Below are 25,526 nucleotides of genomic sequence, written 5' to 3'. Positions count from 1 at the left end.
TTTGGCACTTCTTATGTTATTGTGAATCTGCTGCCCTCCTCACTCTTGAAAACTTTAATGTCACTCAGAAGTTCACAAAATAGCCTTTGAATATTTTCTGGATAATCTGCAAACATTTGATATTTGCATCTGATAGTCAATGGCCATTTGTCTTCAGTATTTGATCTTAGGCAGATGAAACTGGATAGTCATCATACATTGCTGTGCAGTATTTGAATAAGAAAAAAACCTGCGAAAATCGGCACCAGTGATTTGTGTGTGGCCTCTTCTTATATGCCAAATAATGAAGCAAACTGGGGTGATTCAGGGCTTTCCCTGCCCCAAACGTTGAAGCACAATGCCAATAACCCCCATCCCCAAGATGGATCAGAGCACCCCACAAAGACTTGTGTCTATTCTGCACCATATAGTTCTGCACTTTCTGTATAGCTTTCCCCCCCTTTTTTCGGGGGGGGGGGTCCTATGGGGCTTTGCTGCCTGTGACACAATGAAGAGACCTGAATTGTTCTTTGTTAAAGCAACATTGTTTTAAGCTGTTTTTAATATTGTGCTTTACCATTGTTACCTGTCCTGGGACCTTAGGGTGAAGGGTAATAAATTATAATAAAAGTAACAACAGCAGCAACAACAACAGAAAAATAAGGCAAGCCTCAAAATGGTACTGGAAAGTAGAAATTGATAAAATCAGAAAATGAAGAAGAAGAAGAAGAAGAAGAAGAAGAAGAAGAAGAAGAAGAAGAAGAAGAAGAGGAGGAGGAGGAGTTTGGATTTGATATCCCGCCTTTCACTCCCTTTAAGGAGTCTCAACGCGGCTAACATTCTCCTTTCCCTTCCTCCCCCACAACAAACACTCTGTGAGCTGAGTGGGGCTGAGAGACTTCAGAGAAGTGTGACTAGCCCAAGGTCACCCAGCAGCTGCATGTGGAGGAGCGGAGACGCGAACCCGGTTCCCCAGATTACGAGACTACCGCTCTGAACCACTACATCACACTGGCTCCCAATGCCCTTATAATATGCCCTTACAGAACTCTGCATGATTCTAGATTCAGTTAGGTAGCCGTGTTGGTCTGATGCTGTCAAAATAAATAAAAAAAATAGTCCAGTAGACCCTTAGAGACCAACTCAGTTTGTTCTCGGTATAAGCTGTCGTGTAGTTATCTGAAGAAGTGCGCATGCACACGAAAGCTTATACCCAGAACAAACTTAGTTGGTCTCTAAGGTGCTACTGGACAATTTTAGAACTCTACATGGTGGAAGATGGGGATAAAACTAGACTTATCTGGTGCCCCCAACCGTTGGGCTCTTTGCCTTCTGCCCTGCCAGCCCCAGTGGGCACCAGACAGCTCTGCTTTCATACTTTATGGTAACCATTGACTGATACAGTTATGCAACTAGTGCTTTTCTTTCCCTTCATCAACTGCCAGATGAGTGCAGCCTCATTTTCGGAGAGATTAATCATTCTGACACTTATTTTTTTTGTTCAAAGCACCCCTCTGAGAAGGACCAAGTGCAGCAGCACAACACACAAGAGGCATGTAAATAGCACTTTGCAAATATATTGGCATTGTGCTGCGTGGGTAATAAACTGGAGCAGGAGATAAGACTGATGGAGGAAAAATGGGAACATAATTTGATTGGACTTTGAATTTTTGGCTGTGCCTTCGGATGGACAAGCTACTGCCTGCTTCTGCCCTTCCTGCTACTTCTGTCTGATGGCTCACATGCACTGTCTTGGGAATGAATATTGCCAGCTTTTCACTCCTCCTCTCCAAGCTGCTAGCCCTCATGACAGCAGGAAAGGGTAGATGAGATAAGAAAACACAGAAAAAACTAACATGTCCTGATACTGTTTTTACAATAAAGGGCTGGATACAGATTTTGGAAGGAGGGGAAAGGGTTAATGCAAAAGGCCAAACTACACGTTTTCATGAATGCACAAGTCTGTAGGGTTCTGTGTTTCTAGAACCAGGGTTTCCAGCAGAAACCAGTATTCTGTTTCATTGCAAAATTGGTAGACTTGAGACCTGTCCTTTAAGGGTAACACGTAGGGTGCAGATCTGGCTTGCACGGGCTAAGGGCCAATCCCTGTCCATCCAGTCATATAACAGTGTTAGGGAACTTTTTCAGCCTGGGGGGCGGGTCACATTCCCTTCTGGGCAACTTTCTGAGGGCCACATACCAGAGGTGTGCAGGGCAAGAAGCAAAACAGGCAGAAGAATGAATGTAAACAATAGACTAGTTTCTACACACACACCTCTCTCCATCCTCCATCCAGGCAAGCAAGAGGCATTATCAGAGTTCGACACATCCCAGCCAGACAAAAACACTCTCTGGATGCAAAGCAGGGCCAGTATGGCCTGAGGAGAATTCTGAGAGGTAGATAGAGACCTTGCGGGCTGCATTCAGATGCCAGACCCGAGGTTCCCCACCTCTGCTATAGGGCTTTCTTGCAATGCAACCTTGAAAAGGGGCAGACTAACTCACCCATGCTGGCAATGATGCTATGGACTGGCAGCCTTGACGGCCCATCATAGATGCCTCTCCCTGCAAATCCTTTCTTCTTCTGCTTCTCCTCCTGCTTGAAGATGAAGGCTGAGTTCTCCTCCTTTGTGATGTTGATGTAGAAGCATGTGTCGGAGGCACTCAGGATGTGCCGCGGTCCTGGGTTGAGGAGGATGCTTTTATTCTCCTCCCTCTTCACACCCATCAAGCAGACTCCATACCTGAAAGGAGCACCAAAGAGGTCTTTGATAAAGCCAACGACAGGGGTCCCTTGGGTTACAAACTCTGCTAACCTGGAAGAGTTACCACGAGTTGAGAACTTTGCCCCAGGATGAGAACGGAAATTGTGTGCTGGCAGCACAGCGGCAGCAAGAGGCCCCATTAGCGAAAGCACGCCTCTAATTAAGAACAGTTTCAGGTTAAGAACGGACCTCTGGAACGAGAGGTAACTAGAGGTACCACTGTACTTGGCATGATCCAGTCCCAAGCTAGAAGTCCAGGTTGGTGTGTATGCTTCTCCTCCTCCTCCTCCTCCTCCTCATCCTCCTCCTCCTCCTATAACCAGTGTTGAAGGAAAGGGGTGGGTGGTCCGCCCCATGTACCATCTCTGAGAGGGGTGACAAGAAGGCACCTCGCGGGAGGCTCACCCTGCCACCCCTGGGCGTGGTGGCGTGAGCTGCCGCCATCACACCACTGAAGCCGCATGCAGAGGATCTCTCCGCCGCTGCTGCCGCCGCGAACAGAGTATCCCGCCGCCGTCTGTCCGGTAAACCCAGCACCAGGTACCAGTTAGCCTTCCTTCGCCCCTGCCTATAACCCCCACAATAACCCTGTGAAGTAGGTTAGGCAGAGAGTGAGAGTGACTGGCCCAAGATCACCCAGTGAGATTCATGGCCGACTGGGAACTTGAACCCTGGTCTCCCAGATCCTAGTCCAACACTCTAACCACTACATCACCTTTAAAGCAGCTTTGTAGGCATTCCTTGGCTGGAGAACTGCATTGCAACGTTCGGAGGAGTGTGCATAGGGAAAGACAGTTGCGTTTCAGCTCTTGTGTTGTTTTGGAAAGTACAAATTAGGTAGGGCTGCATTTAAATGTGAGCTGAATAGATTTTCTCCCAGACCCCTACCTAGGTGAAAGACAGGGATGCCACAGGTTTAAATGCCATACCTAACCATATTTAGTGTGGGCATTTTCTGATTTTGTAATTTTATATGCTTTCAAGTTATTTTTTAAAAAAATTACTTAATGCACTTTAACGGCATGCCAGCAGCCTTGTACTCAGTGCAGTTTTGAAAGGCTCAGCCCACGATCTTGATTCAAAACAGAGTCCAGCTATCTCCAAACACACATGAAAGCCTCTCCTTGATCTCAAGAACCATCATGCCAAAATTGCTTATAGTATCTTGAGAGGTGTCCAAATGCATAGCAATAAATAAACAACACCCCCAAATATATAATAGATGACCTTTTGTATTAATACTTTGTTCCTCACTTTGGAAAGGGCTTTGTTCCTATGGAATCACAGAACTTCAAAGCTGGAAGGGACCTCCAAGGGTCATCTAGTCCAACCCCATGCAATGCAGCAATCCCAGCTTAATCCTGAACAGTGGAGTGTAAAATCAACCAAATAAACATCACACTGTCAGGCTTTTCCTCTCACTTTTTGTGTGCATGGAAGGATGCGTAGGTGAAACTCTTCCCTTCGTACTCCATGAAGAACTTGCTGTCGCCCATCCGGATGTGGTAGACCTCATTGCCAGAGCAGCGACCATACATCCTCTGCCACTGCTCTGGTGACTCCTGACCCTCTCTGGAAACAGATCAGAGGAGGAGAAGAAGAAAAACACCTCTTAGTAACTGGATGGAGTTGGATCCAGAATCCATAGCATGCGCAGCATGCTTTATCTGTTTAGACAAAATAGTTTGCTTTGCCAAATGAGTAACAGAACGAATTGGGCAAGTGCAGATGAATAGCAAAACAAATGAGACCTTGAACAGAAATGAATGGGGGTAATGCAAGACTGGGGGGCTGTTTTTGGTCTGAGGGCCTTCCAGGAAACTTCCAGGGGCCAGAAGCAAAAACAGGCAGACCAATGAATGCAAACTTTACCTTTGTCTAGTAGGCTAGTTTCTACACACACACACACACAGCTCTCTCAACCTTCCAACCAAGAGGCGCAATCAGAGTTCAAGGAACATTCTAGCCAGGCAGAAAAAGCTCAGGGGAGGTGTGAGGCAGAGCAGTGAGAGGTGTGGCCCAGGGAGAGTCCTAGAGACCAGACAGAGAGGTATCAGACTGAGGTATCTCCAACCCTGATGTAACAAAATGGTCATGTTCTTGTATATCTTTATGGCTTCCAGGATAGGCACCAATGCAGAGAAGAAACTTCCTGGAAATTGTGCTGAAAGCCAAGCCGAATGAGAAGTGATGAAGACAATTGGTACAGCCACACTTGGCTAAAGACTGGTGGTATACTAGCTGGTGTTATCATTAGGCCAACCGGGCAGCCGCCTGAGGCACAGCCCTCATAACTGCACAGTACTGACCTTTGAAGGGCGCAGTTTTGTACAGATTAGTTTTTGCTTTATCTGTGCTGTGGACTTACAGCAATAGCTTGAGGGCTTCCAATGTCAATGCTGCCACAAGGAGTATTTCTCTTCGCACCACAACAAAAAAATCCTGGGTGTGTGCCTAATTCCTGTTTCTCAGAAGTAAGTCCTAGTCAATCCATCTCAGTGGCTGCTCCCAGACTTTGGAACTCCCTTCTTAGAGAAACAAGACTGGCTCCTTTTCCTTCCACCTGCAGGTGAAGACTGTTTTATTCCTGCAGGGTATTGGGAATGGCTGCTTTTAAGTAAAGGCTTTTAAGAGTGTTGTGCTGTTTTTATCTGTATTTTAATGGGTTTGTTTTTATATCCATTTAACTTTGCTATATTTTAAATCCTTTTTAAGCATCAGCTGTTATATATGTTGTTAGCTTTCTGCGTTTTATTCATGTTTGCTTTAATTTTTGTGAGCTGCCTTGAGTCCTGGTTCTGGGAGAAAGGCAGGATATAAATAATAAAATAATAATAATGATGATGATGATGATGATGATGATGATGATGTTTCCATTGTTCTAAGCATCCTTCTCACACTTCCAGTGTCCGTGGCAAGTGGGGTCGCAGTTTCTCAAAGCTCAGACATATAAAAACTTGCATGCATTCAACAATGTAGCAAAAGAGACTGGTTGGCTTGGCAACTATATCAATTAAACATGCCTAAGAATCAGCACTTGACCTGAAAGAATTGGTGACAAAATTTGTGAAGGAAAAATGCATGCAAGGTGAGATTTTTGATGTGCGTGAAAATGAAACTTTTAAGACGCGTAAATTTTAACATCACAATTCACAAGATTATCCAAAACGATTTGTGCGCTAAAGTGTTTTCTTTTGTGTTTGAGCAAGAATAAGATTGTTGTATTACTTGCAATTTAAAATAAATTTAGTGGTTTCAAATTTTGTGCTTTTCATATTTTCACCAAGACATTTTTTGTCTGTTTTTGACAACTGAAGTTAGCAACTTTTTTGCTGGGGTGGGGGTGGGGATGCAAGTAGTTAGCCTTGCCTAGGGCACAAAATAGCCTGGCCCTGGCCCTGGATGTACCGTATTTTTTGCTCTATAAGACTCACTTTTTCCCTCCTAAAAAGTAAGGGGAAATGTGTGTGCGTCTTATGGAGAGAATACAGGCTGCGCAGCTATCCCAGAAGCCAGAACAGCAAGAGGGATTGCTGCATTCACTGTGCAGCGATCCCTCTTGCTGTTCTGGCTTCTGAGATTCAGAATATTTTTTTCTTGTTTTCCTCCTCCAAAAACTAGGTGCGTCTTGTGATCTGATGCGTCTTATAGAGCGAAAAATACGGTATATCCCTCTGTGCCATCCTGTAACAATTTGCTTTAGTTCTTCCTACCCTCAAAGCCTAGCCAGCCGAAACTCCAGAACAGGGAAAGTAACTCAAGATGTCATCATTCATAATCGGCAACAAGATCAGTCACTAAACATGTTTTATCAAAGCTTGCAATGCATGCTTGGGAGAAATTGGCCCAGAGAGTCCATGAATCAAACATCCTTCCGTTGAACGTGCAGCATGAATAAGGATGTGTTTCTCTCTCTCAATGCCAGCAAGCTTTAGGCTGATGGTGTGTCAGCCTAAATACTCTTTCCATTCCCAGCTATCACGCTCTGTGACAAAACACTGCTTCTTTCCACCTTTCCATTTATAAAAGAGCTTGGTGGAACAATTCAGCATGGCATCATATCAATAAGAGCAGGCATCCCCAACCTTTGGCCCTCCAGATGTTTTAGACTACAACTCCCATCATCCCTGACCATTGGTCCTGTTAGCTAGGGATCGTGGGAGTTGTAGGCCAAAACATCTGGAGGGCCGCAGGTTGGGGATGCCTGAATAAGAAGCTTCATTCCCACTTGAAAATATAATGCCCCAGTTTCAAGGAAGGGGTGTAGTTCAGGGACAAATCATACACTTCACATGCAGAAAAGTCCCTGGTTTGAGCCACAGCATCTTCTGGTAGGGCTGGGAATGTCTCCTGGTTGAAACCCTGGAGAGCTGAAGCGTGTCAGTGAAGAGGAAACTGATCTGGATAGATCAATGGGTCTTACTTGGCATAAGGCAGTCTCCTGGGTGAACTAGTCCTTTATTCAGCACCATGAGAACTGTAATCACACTTTGTTTTTAGAGGAAGGGCCATAGCCCAGTGGCAGAGCGGAAAGTCCCAGGTTTGATCTACAGAATCTCTAGGTAGGTCTGGACATTTCCCTTCCTGAGACCTGGACAGCTGCTGCCAGTCAGTGTAGACATCAGTGAGATAGGTGAACCAATGATCTGACTCAATATAAGGCAGCTTCCTGTGTTCCTAAAGGTTTTGGTTTGACCCCCAATATGCCTTCATATTATATCGTATGTGTTAGCACGTGTATAGAATCATATATTTTTATGCATATTTACATCAGGGCTAGCTAAGTTGTGGCTCAGAGACTGTATCTGACTCCCATCCAACAATTTGTTGTTAGTGAAGAATTGTCTATTTTATTAAAAAGACAAAAACAAAACAGTGAGTTGACCTCCTTGTGGGAAGTGTTGGCGCTAATCTCCACTGCCATGATGGTTTGGGTGGAGATGTTCCAACCTTTCTGCTCCAGCCCTGCCTATCAGACTTATTGGACACACCCACTTTCACTTTGACCACACCCTCTGCTATCATGGGGCACTCAGGAGGCTAGATAACAGCAAATGTGAAAAAAGTTAGCCATCTTTTTGATCTCAAGAGGGTGGGTCATTTGAAATCTATCCGCTAAGGAGGGAAATGGTTTAATACACATCTATTTGCAGCATTTGCTTTCAGGGCACAGAATGCAGATTAATAATAATAATAATAATAATAATAATAATAATAATAATAATAATTTACTATTTATACTATTTATACTATTTATACCCTGCCCATCTGGCTGAGTTTCCCCAGCCACTCTGGGTGGCTCCCAATCAAATGTTAAAAACAATACAGCATTAAAAACAGATTCAAACCACTTCCTCCCTACCAGCCTTCCCTTGGTGAGAGTGCCCATCTATCTTCACCCTGCCTGACTCTTGCTGGTCATTCAATTACTTACTGTCCTCTGGATGTATGAACAAGGAGGGTTATGAGCGTTGAGGTAGCTGGGCAGACGCAGTTCAGAGCCAGCATGGCGTACTTACATTCCTCTTCACACACCACGTGATCTGAAATTAAGAGAGGCCTTCCCATTATTCCCAAAGCACAAGGATTTGAGGCGCCAAACACAGTATGTTTCCACTTCCTTCCCACGCAAGGGCCTCTTACTCGCCAAAGCCCCTGTTCTTTGTACTGCTGCATTTACAAGAAACCAATGGAAATACTTGTTTTAAAACTCTTCAGACAGTTTACAAATCTTCAACAAAACAGGAGATTCCCTGTTGTGCTGCTGATTTTCAGTGTCTGGCTAAAGCTATACAGTACAATCAATTTGCTGGGAATATTTTTTTTTGGGGGGTGGGGGTCCACAGCATCTATATCCTTGAAATAATTTAGCAAAACGATTGCACCGAACTATATCTCCTTCATCCCTGAGGGTGAGTAACAGGTGCATCACATGCCCATGGATACAGAAGGCTTCATAAACCATGATCAAGTGAGACTATGGGCAAAACAGGAATCTCCATTCACAAGAAGACCTGGAGCCTTTAATGTTGAGGTGGAGAATCTGTAACCCTCCAGATGTTGTTGGATTCCATGTATCATCATATTCCTCTATTGTTGTTGTTGTCGTCATTATCATCATAAACTCCACCACCACCTTCATTTAGATTTCCTGTCTGCCCTTCACCTTAAGGTATCAGGGCGGGTTACAACAACAGCAATAAAAAAGTCTCTGGGTAGGGAACAGCTATGGGGCTGCCATAGAGAATGCCCTCATTTGAGCTGCCACCCCACGGAACTTCTGAAGGAGGTGGAGCAACGAAAAGGGCCCCCTCTTCTGATCTTAAGACTCCAGAAGTTATGTAAGGGGTGATTTTTCAGATATTTGGATCCTATGTCATTTATGATCTTAAATATCAGAGTGAACACTATGACTGAATTCGTTAACAAAATATATACCGTATTTTTTGCTCTATAAGACACACCAGACCACAAGACGCACCTAGTTTTTGGAGGAGGAAAACAAGAAAAAAAAAATCTGAATCTCAGAAGCCAGAACAGCAAGAGGGATCGCTGCACTGTGAAAGCAGCCTGCATTCGCTCCATAAGACACACACACATTTCCCCTTACTTTTTAGGAGGGAAAAAGTGTGTCTTATAGAGCAAAAAATACGGTACGCGCCACTTGGTTGCAATAGAACTTCAAAGTGGAAACCAGTGCAGTTGTTCTAGAAAAGGGGTCTGTGATCTCTGGATGGAACACCAATCAGTAATCTGGCCACTGAGTTTTGGACCAGTCAAAAATTCCAAATCTTCTTCAAGGGCAGGCCCACACAGAGCACACGACAACAATCCAGCCTGGAGGTTACCAGAGCATGAAGTACAGTGGCCAAGTCATCTCTGTCTAACAGCGGCTGACGCAGTGGCTGGTAGCCACTGACAAACTTATCCTCCTTCGCCATGCTCCTTTTAGGCTGCTGGTTCCTCATTGGTTCTCTCTCTCTCTCTCCCCCTCCCAATTTCTCCCTGTCTTTCTTTGGCTTATATCAATGCAGAATAACTGGCTATTTCTTCTGAATGCAATTCTCCCTTGCCATTTCCAAGATACAGGAATGAGTCACAGCATGGGATTCAGCCTGTCAGCAACACCCTCCACATGGAGCCTAGAATCTAGTTGTTTGATGCCCTAGTTCCTTTTCAGATGTTGATTACACACACCTGAGAAAGTACATTATCTTTCTATTCCAGCCCACCCATGTTTCCAGATGATAGAAAGCAAACAAACAAACCCATCCAGAGAACAAGTGGAAAAGAGGATGAAATAAAGGGTGTGAGAGAGTGGGTGGGTTGTTGTGGGGTGCTAAGAATTGGAAGCTGGCAAAGCAGGATGAATACCAGGGAGGAGAGAAGAGACAAAAAGGTAGAAGGAAGATCTAGTCTGGTATAGCAAAAGCCTTATCCAACCTGGTGCCCTCCAGATGTTTTGGACTACAGTACCCATCACACTTGACCAATGGCCATGCCGGCTGAGACTGACGGGAAATGTAGTGCAGAAAAGTTCATTTTAAAGCTAAAGAATAATCAGAAGGGAGAGTAAGAGGAGCCCAGAAGTCATCCATCGATAGTTAGCACCTGAGTGGCAGACAGCAAGAGAAAGGACAAATATGTAAATTTAATTTTCTTTCCATTTTGTTTTTCAATCTTGCATTAAGTTCTCCACATTCTGTTTCAGTTTTTTCCCATAGTCTTATATTTGTGGCATTAAATGAATTGTCAAGATTGTCAGCTATCTGTGAGATAGTCTTCTAGAATAGAATAGAATAGAATAGAATAGAATAGAATAGAATAGAATTTATTATTTATACCCCGTCCATGTGGTTGGGTTTCCCCGGCCACTCTGGGCGACTTCCAACAAAGTATTAAAATACAGTAGTCTGTTAAACATTAAAAGCTTCCCTAAAGAGGGCTGCCTTCAGATGTCTTCTAAAAATCTGGTAGTTGTTCTTCTCTTTGACATCTGGTGGGAGGGCGTTCCACAGGGCGGGTGCCACTACCGAGAAGGCCCTCTGCCTGGATCCCTGTAACTTGGCTTCTTGCAGTGAAGGAACTGCCAGAAGGCCCTCGGTGCTGGACCTCAGTGCCTGGGCAGAACGAGGGGGGTGGAGACGCTCCTTCAGCATAAATAAGAATGAGTATCTGGAGGTCTAACACTTAACAGCACATCTGTTTACATAGTTGATATACAGGGACCATGCCTTGTCAAAAAGACCATGTTTAGTTTGCCCTTTAGCAACCCTTCTGTATTACGTTAGATGCTTGAAGGAATCAGATTCCAACTCTTCCCTTGCCATCTCATCAGAGGTGAGGGGCAGTGGTGAACAGCATTGCAGCATTAAGGTAAAGGTAAAGGACCCCTGGATGGTTAAGTCCAGTCAAAGGCGACTATGGGGTGTGGCGCTCAGCTCACTTCAGACCAAGGGAGCTGGCGTTTGTCCACAGACAGCTTTCCAGGTCATGGGGCCAGCATGACTAACCCACTACTGGTGCAATGGGACACCATGACAATGGCCAGAGCACACGAAAACGGCGTTTACCTTCCCACCGCAGTGGTACCTATTTATCTACTTGTGTTGGTATGCTTTCAAACTGCTAGGTTGGCAGGAGCTGGGACAGAGCAACGGGAGCTCACCACTGTCGCATGGATTTGAACCACCGACCTTCAAATTGGCAAGCCCAAGAGGCTCAGTGGTTTAGACCACAGCACCACCCAAGTCCCACATCTTTACCTATTGCAGCATTATATATAAGGGGTGGATGTAGATTGGCATCTATTGACATAAGGGTTTCCCCCCCTCATGCAACTGACATAAGCATGTAACTCAACAGGTTTCATTGGAATCAATCCATGCTATCTTTCTACAAAATTAAGAAAAAAATCTAAATAACTGAAACAATATTATATTCACACTTAGTTCTATTGTTTTCTATCTGTTTTGGATATAGTTCTTAAATAACCTTTTTCTATGCTCCTTTTCTATGGTTTTTTTGAAACCAGGTGGGTGTGTTTTTGTAATTGAGACTGTATGTGAAATATTTTATGTGATGGATTATGTGTTTGGGTTTTTTGTAAAGAGGTAAGGATCCTTCCCCTCACTGTTTTTTTGTTTTTCTGTGTAGTTTAAAACTAATAAACGTAGTTTTTAAAATTAAAAATATCCTCATGCAAATTTGGTGTAGTATAAGGTCCGTATAGTTAAAGCCATGGTTTTCCCAGTAGTGATGTATGGAAGTGAGAGCTGGACCATAAAGAAGGTTGATCGCCGAAGAATTGATGCTTCTGAATTATGGTGCTGGAGGAGACTCTTGAGAGTCCCATGGACTGCAAGAAGATCAAACCTATCCATTCTGAAAGAAATCAGCCCGGAGTGCTCACTGGAAGGACAGATCGTGAAGCTGAGGCTCCAGTACTCTGGCCACCTCATGAGAAGAGAAGACTCCCTGGAAAAGACCCTGAAGTTGGGAAAGATGGAGGGCACAAGGAGAAGGGGACGACAGAGGACGAGATGGTTGGACAGTGTTCTCGAAGCTACAAACATGAGTTTGACCAAACTGCGGAAGGCAGTGGAAGACAGGAGTGCCTGGCATGCTCTGGTCCATGGGGTCACAAAGAGTCGGACACGACTAGACGACTAAACAACAACAAAGTCATATAATGACAGAGAAGAACATGACGGTCAATCTAGTCCAGCATCCTGTTCTCGCAGCCCTATGCCTCACTCAGAAACTTGGAAGCAGGACCTACGCACAACTCCCCTCCTTTGGTTTCCAGCAACTGGTATTCAGAAGCATTACTTTCTCTGACCCAGAAGGCAGAGCATAGCCATCATGACTAGGAGTCATTGATAACCTTGTCTTCCACAAAGGCATCTAATCCTCTTTTAAAGCTATCCAAGTTGGTGGCCATCACTGCCTCCTGTGGGAGCTCCATAGTTGTGTTGTCTCTCCTGAATCTTATATAATAATAATAATAATTTATTATTTATACCCCGCCCATCTGGCTGAGTTTCCCCAGCCACTCTGGGCGGCTCCCAATCAAGTGTTAAAAACAGTACAGCATGAAATATTAAAAACTTCCCTGAACAGGGCTGCCTTCAGATGTCTTTTAAATATAGGATAGCTGCTTATTTCCTTCACATCTGAAGGGAGGGCGTTCCACAGGGCGGGTGCCACCAATGAGAAGGCCCTCGGCCTGGTTCCTCGTAACCTGGCTTCTCACAGCGAGGGAACCACCAGAAGGCCCTCAGCGCTGGACCTCAGTGTCTGGGCTGAACGATGGGGGTGGAGACGCTCCTTCAGGTATACAGGACCGAGGCCGTTTAGGGCTTTCAAGGCCAGCACCAACACTTTGAATTGTGCTCGGAAACGTACTGGGAGCCAATGCAGATCTCTCAGGACCAGTGTTATATGGTCCCGGCGGCCACTCCCAGTCACCAGTCAACTGCCGCATTCTGGATTAATTGCAGTTTCCGGGTCACCTTCAAAGGTAGCCCCACGTAGAGTGCATTGCAGTAGTCCAAGCGGGACTTCCATCATTCACCTTCATTCCCTGAGTTCTAGTCTTATGAGAGGCAGACAAAAACTTTTCTCTACCCAACTACTCCACACCATGAATTAGTTTATGAACTTCTATCATGTCACTTCTCATGTGCTTTATCTCTAAAGTAAAATGAAACAAGAAGAAACAGGACAGTGGGGAACCCTACCAGCAAATTTTACATGAAACTTATTCTCTGGCTTCAAAATCTGAACGTAGAGAGGACAATTTGGAGCAAAGTCCTTCACTGCCCAGGCCCTCAGGATAGTCTGATGATCCTACAGAAAGAGAGAAAAACAATAATCAGAAGCCTTCCTTGCATTTATTTTCTGCACTGGACAAATTGTGTTGTGTGAGTTTCACTTCTAAAACTGCAGGGTATACGTATGCTTGAATCGCGCAAGAATTACAAAGCTTTGAAATGTGGCTTTTCCTACTGAACGCGAAATTTCAAAACTGAAATCCAAAATGTGAATCTCAGCATTTGGAACTGTACAGCATAATTCTATACATGTCTACTCAGAAGTCAGCCCCACTGAGTTAATTGAGGCTTACTCCCAAATAAGCAGGTGAAGGATTGTAGATGTCTTGGCCAGAAAAACACCTAGTTCCCTTGGCTGTTTGACTTTGGCAGGCATCCCAGATGAAATCTCATCCAGAGCTGTCAGTGTCACATGCTATACACCAAATGCAATCAAACCCCAAATAACACCACACAAATATAATTAAAAAACAAAACAAAAAAGAGAACAAAAAACAAACCACTTTGCCTATTGACAACTGCAATTCCTAGCTTAAAAGAAGTGCTTTGTTTAAAAGTTCTTCCACATTTTTTGATCATTCTCCTCTGAAAAGAAATTGTAAGAAATTATCAAGGAGTGACAGGTGGGTGTAGCTTTGACAGCTCATTTCCTGCAGGTGAAGCACAGCCACCAGGAGTGGACCCTCCACTCACCTAGGCTCTGTCCTGCTGGGTTCTGCTTTGTCTATTCTACGGGTCAACTATGACAACTGGATGTGATCCAGGGGTCCCCTGATGTCATCATAAGGATAACAGATGATAGACAGGTAGACGGCCCCACTCACATGTCAAAGTACGCCCTCAGGGGTTGGGTTGAGGAGTCAAATTTCTGGCCCAAGAGACCAAAATAGTTCCCCACCCCCGGTGTAGAGAATAGTTCCAGTTTGGGGAGGCTATTGGGAAAGACTATTCCCAATCTCAAAACCGTCAGGTGAGAATTGCAAGAGCAAATGCTCTTCAGCTCTCCTTTGTTTGTCCAGGTATACAAAGCCCATTTCCCCCAACAGAAACTGCTTCATCAGGAAGAGTGTTAAGCCTTGAAACAGCCAAGCTGATTGTCCAGGACTTACAGCAGCTGTGCGGTCCACCTCATTTCGGCTGCTCAGAATGAAACAAGCTTCACCATTGTCCATCCTGAAAGCATAAAAGATTCTGTCAATCAGACCCAACAGGAGGTCAAATTCCAGATAAAAGCAGGAGGGCAGAGTCTGTGTCTCAAAGTCCTTTATCCGCAAAGCCTTTGGCTTAACCTTTTAATCCCCATCCCGATAGCAACAAAATCCAAATATTTGGGTAACTTCCTTTGATCACTTTTGTTGACCTTAAATCTCCCCACATCCTTCTGTTCTCTCCCCACACCCCCCAACCCAATTTGGAATGTCTACATGCGTGTACAAAACGCCAGATGCAACCCACCAAATTCAATAGGACATATTTCAGGATTACACGGTCTATTAAGTGCTATGTACATTGATGGCAAGGTACAAATAATGGGTTGTATTCCATGTTAGAGTACATTCATTGGAACTGATGGGCATGACCAGTGCTTTTTTCCTAAAAAAAAATATGTTTAGGGGTATTCTCATTTTGACTCAAAAAAATGACCATTTTATAGTTCAAATCAGGAAAAATAAATACAGTAAATGGACCAAAGTACAAAGATTCATGAAATGTTTAGGGGTATGCGTACCCCTGCGTACCCCCCAGAAAAAAGCACTGGGCATGACTAACTGTGACTCATTAATTTAAATGGGTGTACTCCAAGTAGACCTTAGTTGGATACAACTTTGTGTGTGTGTGTCTCTCTCTCTCTCTCTCTCACACACACACACATCTTTACCCAGGTAGCAAAAGTTGAGTCCAATTAAGTTTTACTTAGAATATGCACATGTTTATAAATTTCAATGGGTTTACTCAGAGTAGGACTAGCACAGGATATAGCTGTGGGTGCAATTCTTCCTTTGCTGACTCCTTCCCTCCAGATCCCTCACCTTTCCTTAGTTGTTCCCTGGGCTGAACTCTAAGACTGTAAGTTTACTGGGTCAGAAACCTGCCTACTTTCACATGGATGGCACTAAGTTAAGAACAACATTACTACTAGTAGTACATAAGAACATCAGAGGAGCCCTGCTGGATCAGGCCAATGGCCCATTTAGTCCAGCATTCTGTTCTCACTGTGGCCAACAAGATGCCTGTGGGAAACCTGCAAGCATGAGCCCTCTTTCCACTTGTGATCCTCAACAACACATATACTGAAGCATCACAGCCTCCAGGTGTGCAGGCAGAGCACAACCATCATGGCTAGTAGCTACCAATAGCCTTATCCTCCATGAATTAATCTACAGGTGAAACTCGAAAAATTAGAACATCGTGGGAAAGTTCATTTATTTCAGTAATTCAACTTAAAAGGTGAAACTAATATATGAGATAGACTCATGACATGCAAAGAGAGATATGTCAAGCCTTTATTTGTTATAATTGTGATGATCATGGCGTACAGCTGATGAAAACCCAAATTAACAATCTCAGAAAATTAGAATATTAAATGAAATCAGCAAAACAAGGATTGCAAAATAGAGCAAGATTGGACCTCTGAGAAGTGGAAGCATATCTCGCTTTGCATGTCATGAGTCGATCTCATATATTAGTTTCACCTTTTAAGTTGAATTACTGAAATAAATGAACTTTTCCACACTATTCTAATTTTTCGAGTTTCACCTGTAAACCTCTTTTAAAGCCATTCAAGTTGGCTGTCATCATGGCTTCCCATGGGAGCAAGTTCCTTGGTTAAATTACGCACTGCATAAACTGCTTCCTTTTATTTATCCTGAATCTTCCAAAATGCAGAACTTCATTGGGTGTCCATGAGTTCTAGTGTCATGAGAGAGGGAGAAAAACTTTCCTCTATCCATTCTCTTCATGCCATCATAGTTTTATAAACCTCTACCACACCACCTCTTTCTTGCCTTTTATCTAAACTAAAAAGTCCTAAATGCTGCAACCACTCATCACAGAAGAATTTCTCCATCCCATAGATCCTTTTGGCTGCCCTTTTCAGAACTCTGCAATATCCTTTTTGAGGTGAGGCAACCAGAATTGTACAAGGAACTCCAAATTGCAGCCACACCATAGTCTTTTCCAACCTTACCTGCGATGCCAGGGATTGAACCAGAGGCCTTCAGCATGCAAAACATGGAGCAGAAGCCCTTCCACAAGGATGGGATAAGAAAGAGTGTAACTCAGTAATTCCAATCTTTAACACACCTTCTTCCACGTGATAAAGGAAGCAGGGAAAGGGAGGCTGTCATTCACTGGACTAACACACAGGTATGCAGGTAGACATTGGCAAACAAGTTTAAGCCAAGCATCCAAATCTCACAGATCTCTTTGCGAGGCTGTGCACCTGCTAAGCCCATCTCCCCTTTCCAAACTCACTTTGCTCTCATGAGATCCTGGTCTTTCAGAGCAGATCCCTGGAGATAGATCACCCGTTGAGACCACAGTGGGATCTGCAGGACCCGACGCACTTGAATATCCATCTCTGTCGGGCACAGGATCACCACATAGTAATCCTGAAAGAGAATCCTAGAAATATTTAGGAGCACATTTATACAAAAACTTTGGGACTGGCTTAACTAGAAAGGCTTCTCACAGGCACCCACACCCCAGCAAAAAGTCTCCAAATAGTAGGTCTGCAAGGATGCTGCAATTTTATTTGTAAGGAAAACCTTCAGATCTTTTCAAAGCTATTAGTTCAATGTGTAATTCCATTTAACACATTCATTCATTCATTAAAAAAGAGGATCTGCAATAGTGCCCAAGCAGGATCAGGACCATGGGATTTGGTGAAGAGGGTTAATTGCTTCTCCATGCACTGTTGTTGGGGGTTTTTTTGGGGGGGGGAATCCCCTGAAATCCAGGAGGAAGAACAGCTTGTGCATTTGGAGGGGGCAGATTTTCTAAGGATCCCTACATCGGAATAAGAATGTTAACTCTTCTGTCCATTGACTTGAAACTGATTTCCCTGATTCCATGGCAGCTACCTTAAATAAGAAGCTACATATCCATCGCAATTGTTTGTATGGGTTTATTTTTAATACTTGCTTTTAAATTGTGTTGATTCTATCTGTACTATATTTTAAAAAATAAAAATAAATACTTGACACTATTTTATGCAAACCGTTCAGCAATTTTTCCTTTGCAGTTGATGGACAACCAGTTTGCTCACCTCTGAGACCGCATGAGGGCATTATCCTACGTCAAACTGTGAATCTCTAGGCAGCCTTTTGAGCCTTGGTGTCTCTCTCTTTACAACGGGGCTGGAGGGCATTTTGCATTTGAGGGCGACATTCAAAGGGGTCAGGTTCTAGTGGGGGGTGGGACCAGAGGCAAAAGCAGGAGGTGCAATCTGAATACATTTCCAGCCATCCAGAAGTGGCTGGTTTCTTCACACAAACACACCTCTCTCTATCATCCATTCCAGCGAGCAAGAGGTATCATCACAGCTCAAAAATGTTCCCGTCAGACAAAAGCACTTAAGGAAGGTGTGAAGCAGGGCTGGCACACCCACGAGGCAAGGTGAGGTGACCGCCTCAGGTGGCAGGATCCACAGGAGCAGCAAATCCAGGCTCCAGGGAATGCATCACCCACTGCGGCAGCACACTCCTTCGAAGCCAAATCTTTTATCTTCTCAGGACCCTCCCCGTCATGCTGCCTCTACAGTGGCCTCTTGGTGAATAGGAAGCGTGGCTGGTCTCCTCCCACCCTTGCTCCTAATGTAGACCTTTATTGTCCCCCTTTCTCCTGACGTAGATCTTCACTCACCCCTTACTCCCTGGCCAGGGGGACGCCATTTTGTGGTTTGTCTCAGGGGCCAAATGTCTTGGGCCAGCCCTGGTGTGGAACAAGGTGAGGGGTGTGGCCTAAGGAGAGGGGGAATGACTGGAAAGAGTGGCCTGGTGGGCCACATTTGCCCTCCAGGCCTGAGGCTCCCCACCCCTGCTTTAGAAGCTGATACAAAGGTCTTCACCTGCAGACGAGGGTGGGCATAAAACTCATTGAGGAAGTCCATGAGCAGGTCAATCTTGAGGGAGCTGACACAGAGGACCACGTGCTTTTCTGTCTGGGCTCGGTGGCGACTGTAGTTCCCTCCTGATTTCTGACGCTCCATCCACAGGTACACAAGTTCCTCAAACTGCAGGGGGGGGGGAATGAAGCAGGTCATTCAGTAGCATAGTGGGCTTCCAAAGGCTGATCCTCCTGTGTCAACTCTGTTTCAGACAGCCCCAGGCTCATTTGAAGGGCATTAATTAAATTAAATGGGACGCGGGTGGCGCTGTGGGTAAAACCTCAGCGCCTAGGGCTTGCCGATCGCATGGTCGGCGGTTCGAATCCCCGCGGCGGAGTGAGCTCCCGTCTTTCGGTCCCAGCTCCTGCCCACCTAGCAGTTCGAAAGCACCCCTAAAGTGCTAGTAGATAAATAGGTACCGCTTTCTAGCGGGAAGGTAAACGGCGTTTCTGTGTGCTGTGCTGGTGCCGGTTCGCCAGAGCAGCTTCGTCACGCTGGCCACGTGACCCGGAAGTGTCTCCGGACAGCGCTGGCCCCCGGCCTCTTAAGTGAGATGGGAGCACAACCCTAGAGTTGGACACGACTGGCCCGTATGGGCAGGGGTACCTTTACTTTTACCTAATTAAATGGGTGGGGTGAACAATTGAGAGATAGAGCTACTAGAGCTATCAGCGAAAATGTCACTTTCCAGCTGAGAACATTGTGATTTGCAATCACTAGCAGTGGGACTACTCAGCCACTCAAGGGTACGCTATATGTCAAGTCAAATATGTAACAATTACCCAACATTTTTTAGAGAGAGAAAGTTTTGAGAGGTTGTGATTTTGATTGGAAAAGTGGTGGGAGAGTATGATTTACCTATTACCCTCCCTCCAGTTTTACTTCTTGAATCAGCACTGTGTGGAGGAAACCATGTGGAAAGAAAGAAAGAAAGAAAGAGAGAGAGAGAGAGAGAGAGAGAGAGAGAGAGAGAGAGAAGGAAAGAAATGAAGGAAGGAAGGAAGGAAGGAAGGAAGGAAGGAAGGTGGTGGCTGGTGCCCATTAGAACTGGTAGAGGAGAAGGCAAGGAAACCAGCAACTTGTGGTGCCAGAGCCAATGACAGGAAGAACTACCCCGGTTCTAAGTGAAAAGGCAGGCATACAGGGGCTGGCTGAAAACTGACTGAGATTGTTGGGTCAGTGCCCCATTCACCCTAATGGATCAGCCTTTAGGTTCCAGTGTGCTTATTGGTGGCAAAGAAGCAGAGTAAGCACCTCAGAAGAGCCCTGCTGGTCCCCTTCTCCATCACTGTTCTCACAGTGGCCAAATACATGCTTACAGGAAGCCCACAAGCAGGCCCTGAGGGCAGGAGCAATTCTCCCCACTTGTGAATTCACAGCACTGGTATTTTGAGGCATACTGTATCTGGCAGAGGAAGTAGAACATGGTCCTCATGGCTTGTAAACACTGATAGCCTTCCCCGTGAATTTACCTAGTCCTCTTTTAAAGCCACGGGAAGTTGGTGGCCATTACTACATCTTGTGGAATACCTCTGGTAGTGGATGCTGGAGGGGAGGCAGAAGCAGTAGCCCCCTCCCACACAAAGCCACCACCACCTTTCATGCTGAATTCCCTGGAAAGTGGCAACCGCCTCTTCTTTTGCTTTTGAAATCAGTCTTCTGGGAATCGCCTGCCTAGACAGCTCAAGCTGTAAACAATAAAGGCCAGCAAGCTACTGAGGAAAGTGATGGCCTCTCTTTTTTCCTCCCTGGCTCAAGATATCAGCTAGTCACAGCTCAACGAGTCTGTGACAGTTTCACAGCTGAGTGAAAACTCTGGAAGTCCTCCAGCACAGTGACTGCGGAGCAAGCTTGTCTGCCTCAAAAGGTCAACTTGGCAGCCAGCTGGTGGGCAGCCAAGGGCAACATCCCCTGGTGGACCCATCAGCTCATAAGCCATAACGGGGAACTACGTCAACAGGTCCAGAGACTTGCACACTTCAACTAGAATATGCTGTAGCTAGGGATATCAAAGAATTCTGACAAAAATAGAAGTGGGAGCAGAAATTGCCAATGTTCCCTTATTTGTTCCATGCCTGGAATGAAAATCAATCCACTAACCACTGTTGTTTTTGCTTTCAGTCCACAAATGATACATGACTGATTACACACACACACCGTTTATGTTTACTTTGCATTGAAAATGGAAAATGCAATGGAAAAATTACATTGGAAAAATGTAACAACAACATAGTTTTTAACAGAAGACAAACTGCAGCAGAAAGAAATAGTGCTGCATGCAATGAATATAGGGCAGACAGAAGCCAATGCTTTACTTCATCCCTAGCTGTGACTTCTCTCTATTGAGAGTTCCAGATAGTTGTGTCCTAGAACTGTAAGTTCCCTAAGAAATGTTAGGGGTGATCATGGCAGTACAACAGCGGAGCTTGCTAACTTGAGGCAAAACATCTTGACATATAGAACATGTTGTTGTTGTTTTAAGGAGCTCAGGTTAAAAAGTATTTGCATGAGGCGTGAAAAACTCAGTGCTTATAACTTACTAGCCTCATGGAACCTGAGCTGTTGAGTCAAAGCTGGACTCCTTAACAAGCCTTTGCAATGCCCTTTGCAACTCAGCTCTGGTCCATCACAAGGTGAGCTGTGTGGTTCAACTCCTGAACTGCTTTGATTCTGCAGGCACATCTTGCTCATGACTTATCTGATAGAACGACAGGAATCACACCTTACCTGCAATGGCAATACAACCAGGGCCACACAAATCATGATAACCACAAGCAGCTGTGAGGGCCAGATCTTGGGTGTGACATCACCATAGCCCACCGTGGAGAAGGTGACAATGCAGAAGTAAAAGGACTTGAAGAGGGAGAGGTTTTCACCGGCTCTTTCTAAGTGCTGGATGCCGCAGGTTCTGGATGAAATGAAGGAAAGAACCAAAAGAACTGATTCCACACACAGGACCAGGATTCTCCCCCCAAACTGAGGATAATTTCAACCTTTTTCAATTTCAAAGGCACAATATGCATTCCATAACTGGGAACCGGTTAAGAATTCCACTCTCAGTTGTGTCATCACATCAGGCCTCAGCAGAAAGGCTGACCATGTTTTGAAGTAAACAAGTTAATCCTAGGGCTATGCGCCAGCTCTGGCTGAATCCTGAATACCAAACTGAAACAGTCCAATTTGGGTCAATCCACAATCAGGTCAGGGAGCCTCAGATCAACCTAGGTTGGATAGGAGAATTTTGAAAGCATTCCTTGCTGGGGATTCTGTTTCACAAAGAGGCTTCTATTACCATGAATTACACGGCAACTTCAGTTTTAAAAACAAATATTTGCCAAGTGAGATCTTACCCAGTGAAAACAAGACACAGCAGAGTGCAGATCAAAATGAGCACCTGATTGAACATAGCCGACTGGGTTCTTTGTATCGCTCTGTGTAGGTCATTCTGGGGAAAAACACATAACCTTCATATGTACCAAAACAAGATAACAAAGCCTGCTCCAGATTACGGCAACTGGTGAACATTCCTTCATTAGATGTTTCTCAGCAGAGGCTGGATGGTGGCCTATCAGGAACCCCCAGCAGCAGAGTCCAAGCATTGTCAGTGGGTTTGGACTAGATTATGGGAAGAGCCGTAACTCAGAGGTAGAGCATCTGCTTTGAATGCAGAAGCTCTCAGGTTCAATCCCCAGTTAGGGTTGGGAGAGACCCCTGCCTGAAACTCTGGAAAACCGAGTATCCACATTGCAAACTAATTATCATTTTAAAAAAATGAGCTCCCAGCTTCCCACAAAAGAACTACAATTCTCAAGGCACCCAGGGAGGGGTGGGAACAACTATTAAATCAGTTTAACAGTTATGTGTAGAAGAAGGAGAAGAAGAAGAAGAAGAAGAAGAAGAAGAAGAAGAAGAAGAAGAAGAAGAAGAAGAAGATAATATTATTTATACCCCGCCCATCTGGCTGGGCTTTCCCAGCCACTCTGGGCAGCTTCCAACCAAATATTAAAATACAGTAATACATCAAACATTAAAAGCTTCCCTATACAGGGCTGCCTTCAGATGTCTTCTAAAAGTTTGGTAGTTGTTGTTCTCTTTGACATCTGGTGGGAGGGCGTTCCACAGGGCGGGCGCCACTACCGAGAAGGCCCTCTGCCTGGTTCCCTGTAACTTGGCTTCTCGCAGTTAGGGAACCACCAGAAGGCCCTCGGCACTGGATCTCAGTGTCCGGGCAGAATGATGGGGGTGGAGACGCTCCTTCAGGTATACTGGACCGAGGCCATTTAGGGCTTTAAAGGTCAGCACCAACACTTTGAATTGTGCTCAATGTCTGTCCTCCATGGACAGCTGTGAGTCCAAAATGACTCCCAGGCTGTGCACCTGGTCCTTCAGGGGCACAGTTACCCCATTCAGGATCAGGGAGTCCTCCACACCCACCCGCCTCCTGTCCCCCAAAAACATTAGAAAAGACAGAGAAGTGCTATTTACCATTTGCTTGGTAAGGATGTGGGAGAGGGCCTTTCCAGAAGCTGGATTGACTCCCTCTTTGTTGTCCTTTTGCCAGCAGGTGAAGACTTTCCTTTTCTAACAGGCTTTTGGGAACTGACTGCTTTTAATGAAAGAACTGCGGTCGTGTTTCTTTACTGTAGCTATCTGTATGGTTTTAATGGAGACTATCTATCATCTATCATCTATCTATATCTATCTATCTATCTATCATCTATCTATCTATCTATCTATCTATCTATCTATCATCTATCTAATCTATAATCTATCTAACTAACTAACTAACTATCTATATCTATCACCTATCTATCTATATCTATCATCTTTCTATCTATCTACCGGTATCTATCATCATCTGTCTATCATCTATCTATCTATCTATCTATCTATCTATCTATCTATCTATCTATCTAATTGTTTTTAAAGAATGTTTTTTGTTTTTGTTTTTAGTGATTGTTATTTTTATCTGTAAGCTGCCTTGAGTCCCGTAAAGGAAAAGGTTGGGTATAAATTAATAAATAATAGTCTGACATGCTACTCACTAAAGTAGTCACTGGGAAAGGTGGGGCACTGAATCTCCCTATCGAGCAGAAATCTTATTCAGCAACTCCTCCTCCCTGTGACCCAGTGGCGTAGCGTGGGTTGTCAGCACCCGGGGCAAGGCAAGTAATTTACGCCCCCTAACCCGTGGATTTGCGCCCCCTAACCCGTGGATTTGCGCCCCCTAACCCATTGATTTGCCCTAACCCCAGATGTTGCGCCCGGTGCGGTCCGCCCCCCCTGCACCCCCCACGCTACGCCACTGCTGTGACCATCACCCAAAGACTTTCAAATGCATCTTTGGAACCATCTTTGGAAACCTGTATTTAAAACTACACTCAAGACCACACTGTGCTACTTGCAAGGAAACATGGCATACAGACACACGGAGTAGGTTTGGAAAGGGACTGTGTGGCTGCTCTGCTGTTAGGCAGGAACTACACACGGCCTTTCCCAGATCAATCGTGACAACCCAATGTGTTGAGTTGTGGGTTGACATAGCAGACGACACAGCGATTTCTCCAAAGCAGCTCTTTATTTTGTAAGCTGGAACAGAACTAAACTAAGGAGCTCAGTCAGCCTGCTTTTATAGAGCTACAGAACAATTGTAACTGTTGCAACGTTCTAAAACTATCCAATCACTGAACGTCACTTTTCGATCCTTCATTTGCATACAAAACTATCCAATCACTGAACGTCACTTTTCGATCCTTCATTTGCATAACTATCTACAGTATCCCCCTGCTGGCCCAGGGTGAGAACTTCAGTACATAACACAATGTGCAGCCAGAAACACAGAACAGATGGAGAATGTTAAAACAATTCTATCTGTTACAAGCAACAGTTCCCTGGTCACTTACAATCATGTTTTCCAAGGCGTGTTTTGCCAGCCAGCAGTTCAGAAAAACCGGGATAAATAAATTCCGCAGCGGCGGCCAAAATATCTAGGCATAAACAAACAAAAAAATTACCGATCTGCATGTTTGTTGAATTGTATGTATGTATGTATGGGTACATTTCTGTGCATAGAAAGATGGATAAAGATATACTAGGGGATCTGCACCCCTGCTTGTTGATCTCACCAACGCTGTCTATCCCTTGGTCAACCACCCTTTCCCACACCTGACCATCCCCTCGCTTCATCTATCCCCTCCCCTATTCCATCACAGCTTGCCCTAGGCTCTCCCACTCCCCACAGTTCTGCCCAGAGTTTGACTCTGCAAAATCAAAAGAAAGAGAGGGCAAATGTTCTCCTGAGCCAGTGCAGAATGTTTTTCCTCTTAACCACTGGGTAGCTACCAGAAAATCCTGACATATTCACAGAATCATAGAGCTGGAAGGGACCACAAGGATATTCTAATCTAACCCCCTGCAGTGCAGGAATCTTTTGTCCCATGTGGGACTTGAACCCACAATCTTAAGATTAGGAGTCTCATGCTCTGATGACTGAGTTTAGATGGAGCAGCTTCCATGCAGACTTGAGTTTTACTGTCTATATTTTCTAGAAATCAAGCTATCCTTTTACCCTTAATCATGCAGACAAGTGTATGATTTTCACTGACAATGAGGATTTGATTGCAACCAACCTTGGTGACTGCAAAATACAAAATACAGGCTATATAATACAGTTGAAATGGTGGCTGTATAACGATTAGGTCGCAATTAGATCCTCATTGTCAACAATAGTAATAACACATCCCCCAACAATTACAATAATAAAATATGCATGCCAACCCTCTCCTTAAATAAACTGTCAGCCACTCGGGTTGTAAACTGTACATTGGAAAAGAAAGAAAT

At 44.7% G+C, this 25,526-nt stretch overlaps 1 protein-coding gene across 14 annotated transcripts in view; it reads right to left on the bottom strand.

The window, feature by feature from the left end:
- Nucleotides 1-25,526, bottom strand: part of KCNT1 (potassium sodium-activated channel subfamily T member 1) — a 207,799-nt gene that overhangs the window by 42,614 nt on the left and 139,659 nt on the right. For all 14 annotated transcript variants that reach the window (XM_083597183.1, XM_083597193.1, XM_083597191.1 and 11 more), the window contains 10 exons: nucleotides 24,590-24,673; nucleotides 22,037-22,131; nucleotides 21,414-21,594; nucleotides 18,648-18,812; nucleotides 17,054-17,190; nucleotides 14,689-14,752; nucleotides 13,487-13,595; nucleotides 8,179-8,287; nucleotides 4,167-4,316; nucleotides 2,485-2,723 (listed from right to left, as the gene is read on the bottom strand). In XM_083597183.1, the coding sequence (XP_083453309.1) occupies nucleotides 2,485-2,723; nucleotides 4,167-4,316; nucleotides 8,179-8,287; nucleotides 13,487-13,595; nucleotides 14,689-14,752; nucleotides 17,054-17,190; nucleotides 18,648-18,812; nucleotides 21,414-21,594; nucleotides 22,037-22,131; nucleotides 24,590-24,673 (1,333 nt within the window). The remainder of the gene's footprint in view (nucleotides 1-2,484; nucleotides 2,724-4,166; nucleotides 4,317-8,178; nucleotides 8,288-13,486; nucleotides 13,596-14,688; nucleotides 14,753-17,053; nucleotides 17,191-18,647; nucleotides 18,813-21,413; nucleotides 21,595-22,036; nucleotides 22,132-24,589; nucleotides 24,674-25,526) is intronic.

This window comes from Podarcis filfolensis (genome assembly GCF_964270895.1).
Source record: "Podarcis filfolensis genome assembly, chromosome: Z".
Classification (NCBI taxonomy): domain Eukaryota; kingdom Metazoa; phylum Chordata; class Lepidosauria; order Squamata; family Lacertidae; genus Podarcis; species Podarcis filfolensis.
The sequence above is the reverse complement of the archived record's forward strand: the minus strand, read 5'-3'. Positions and strand labels throughout refer to the sequence as shown.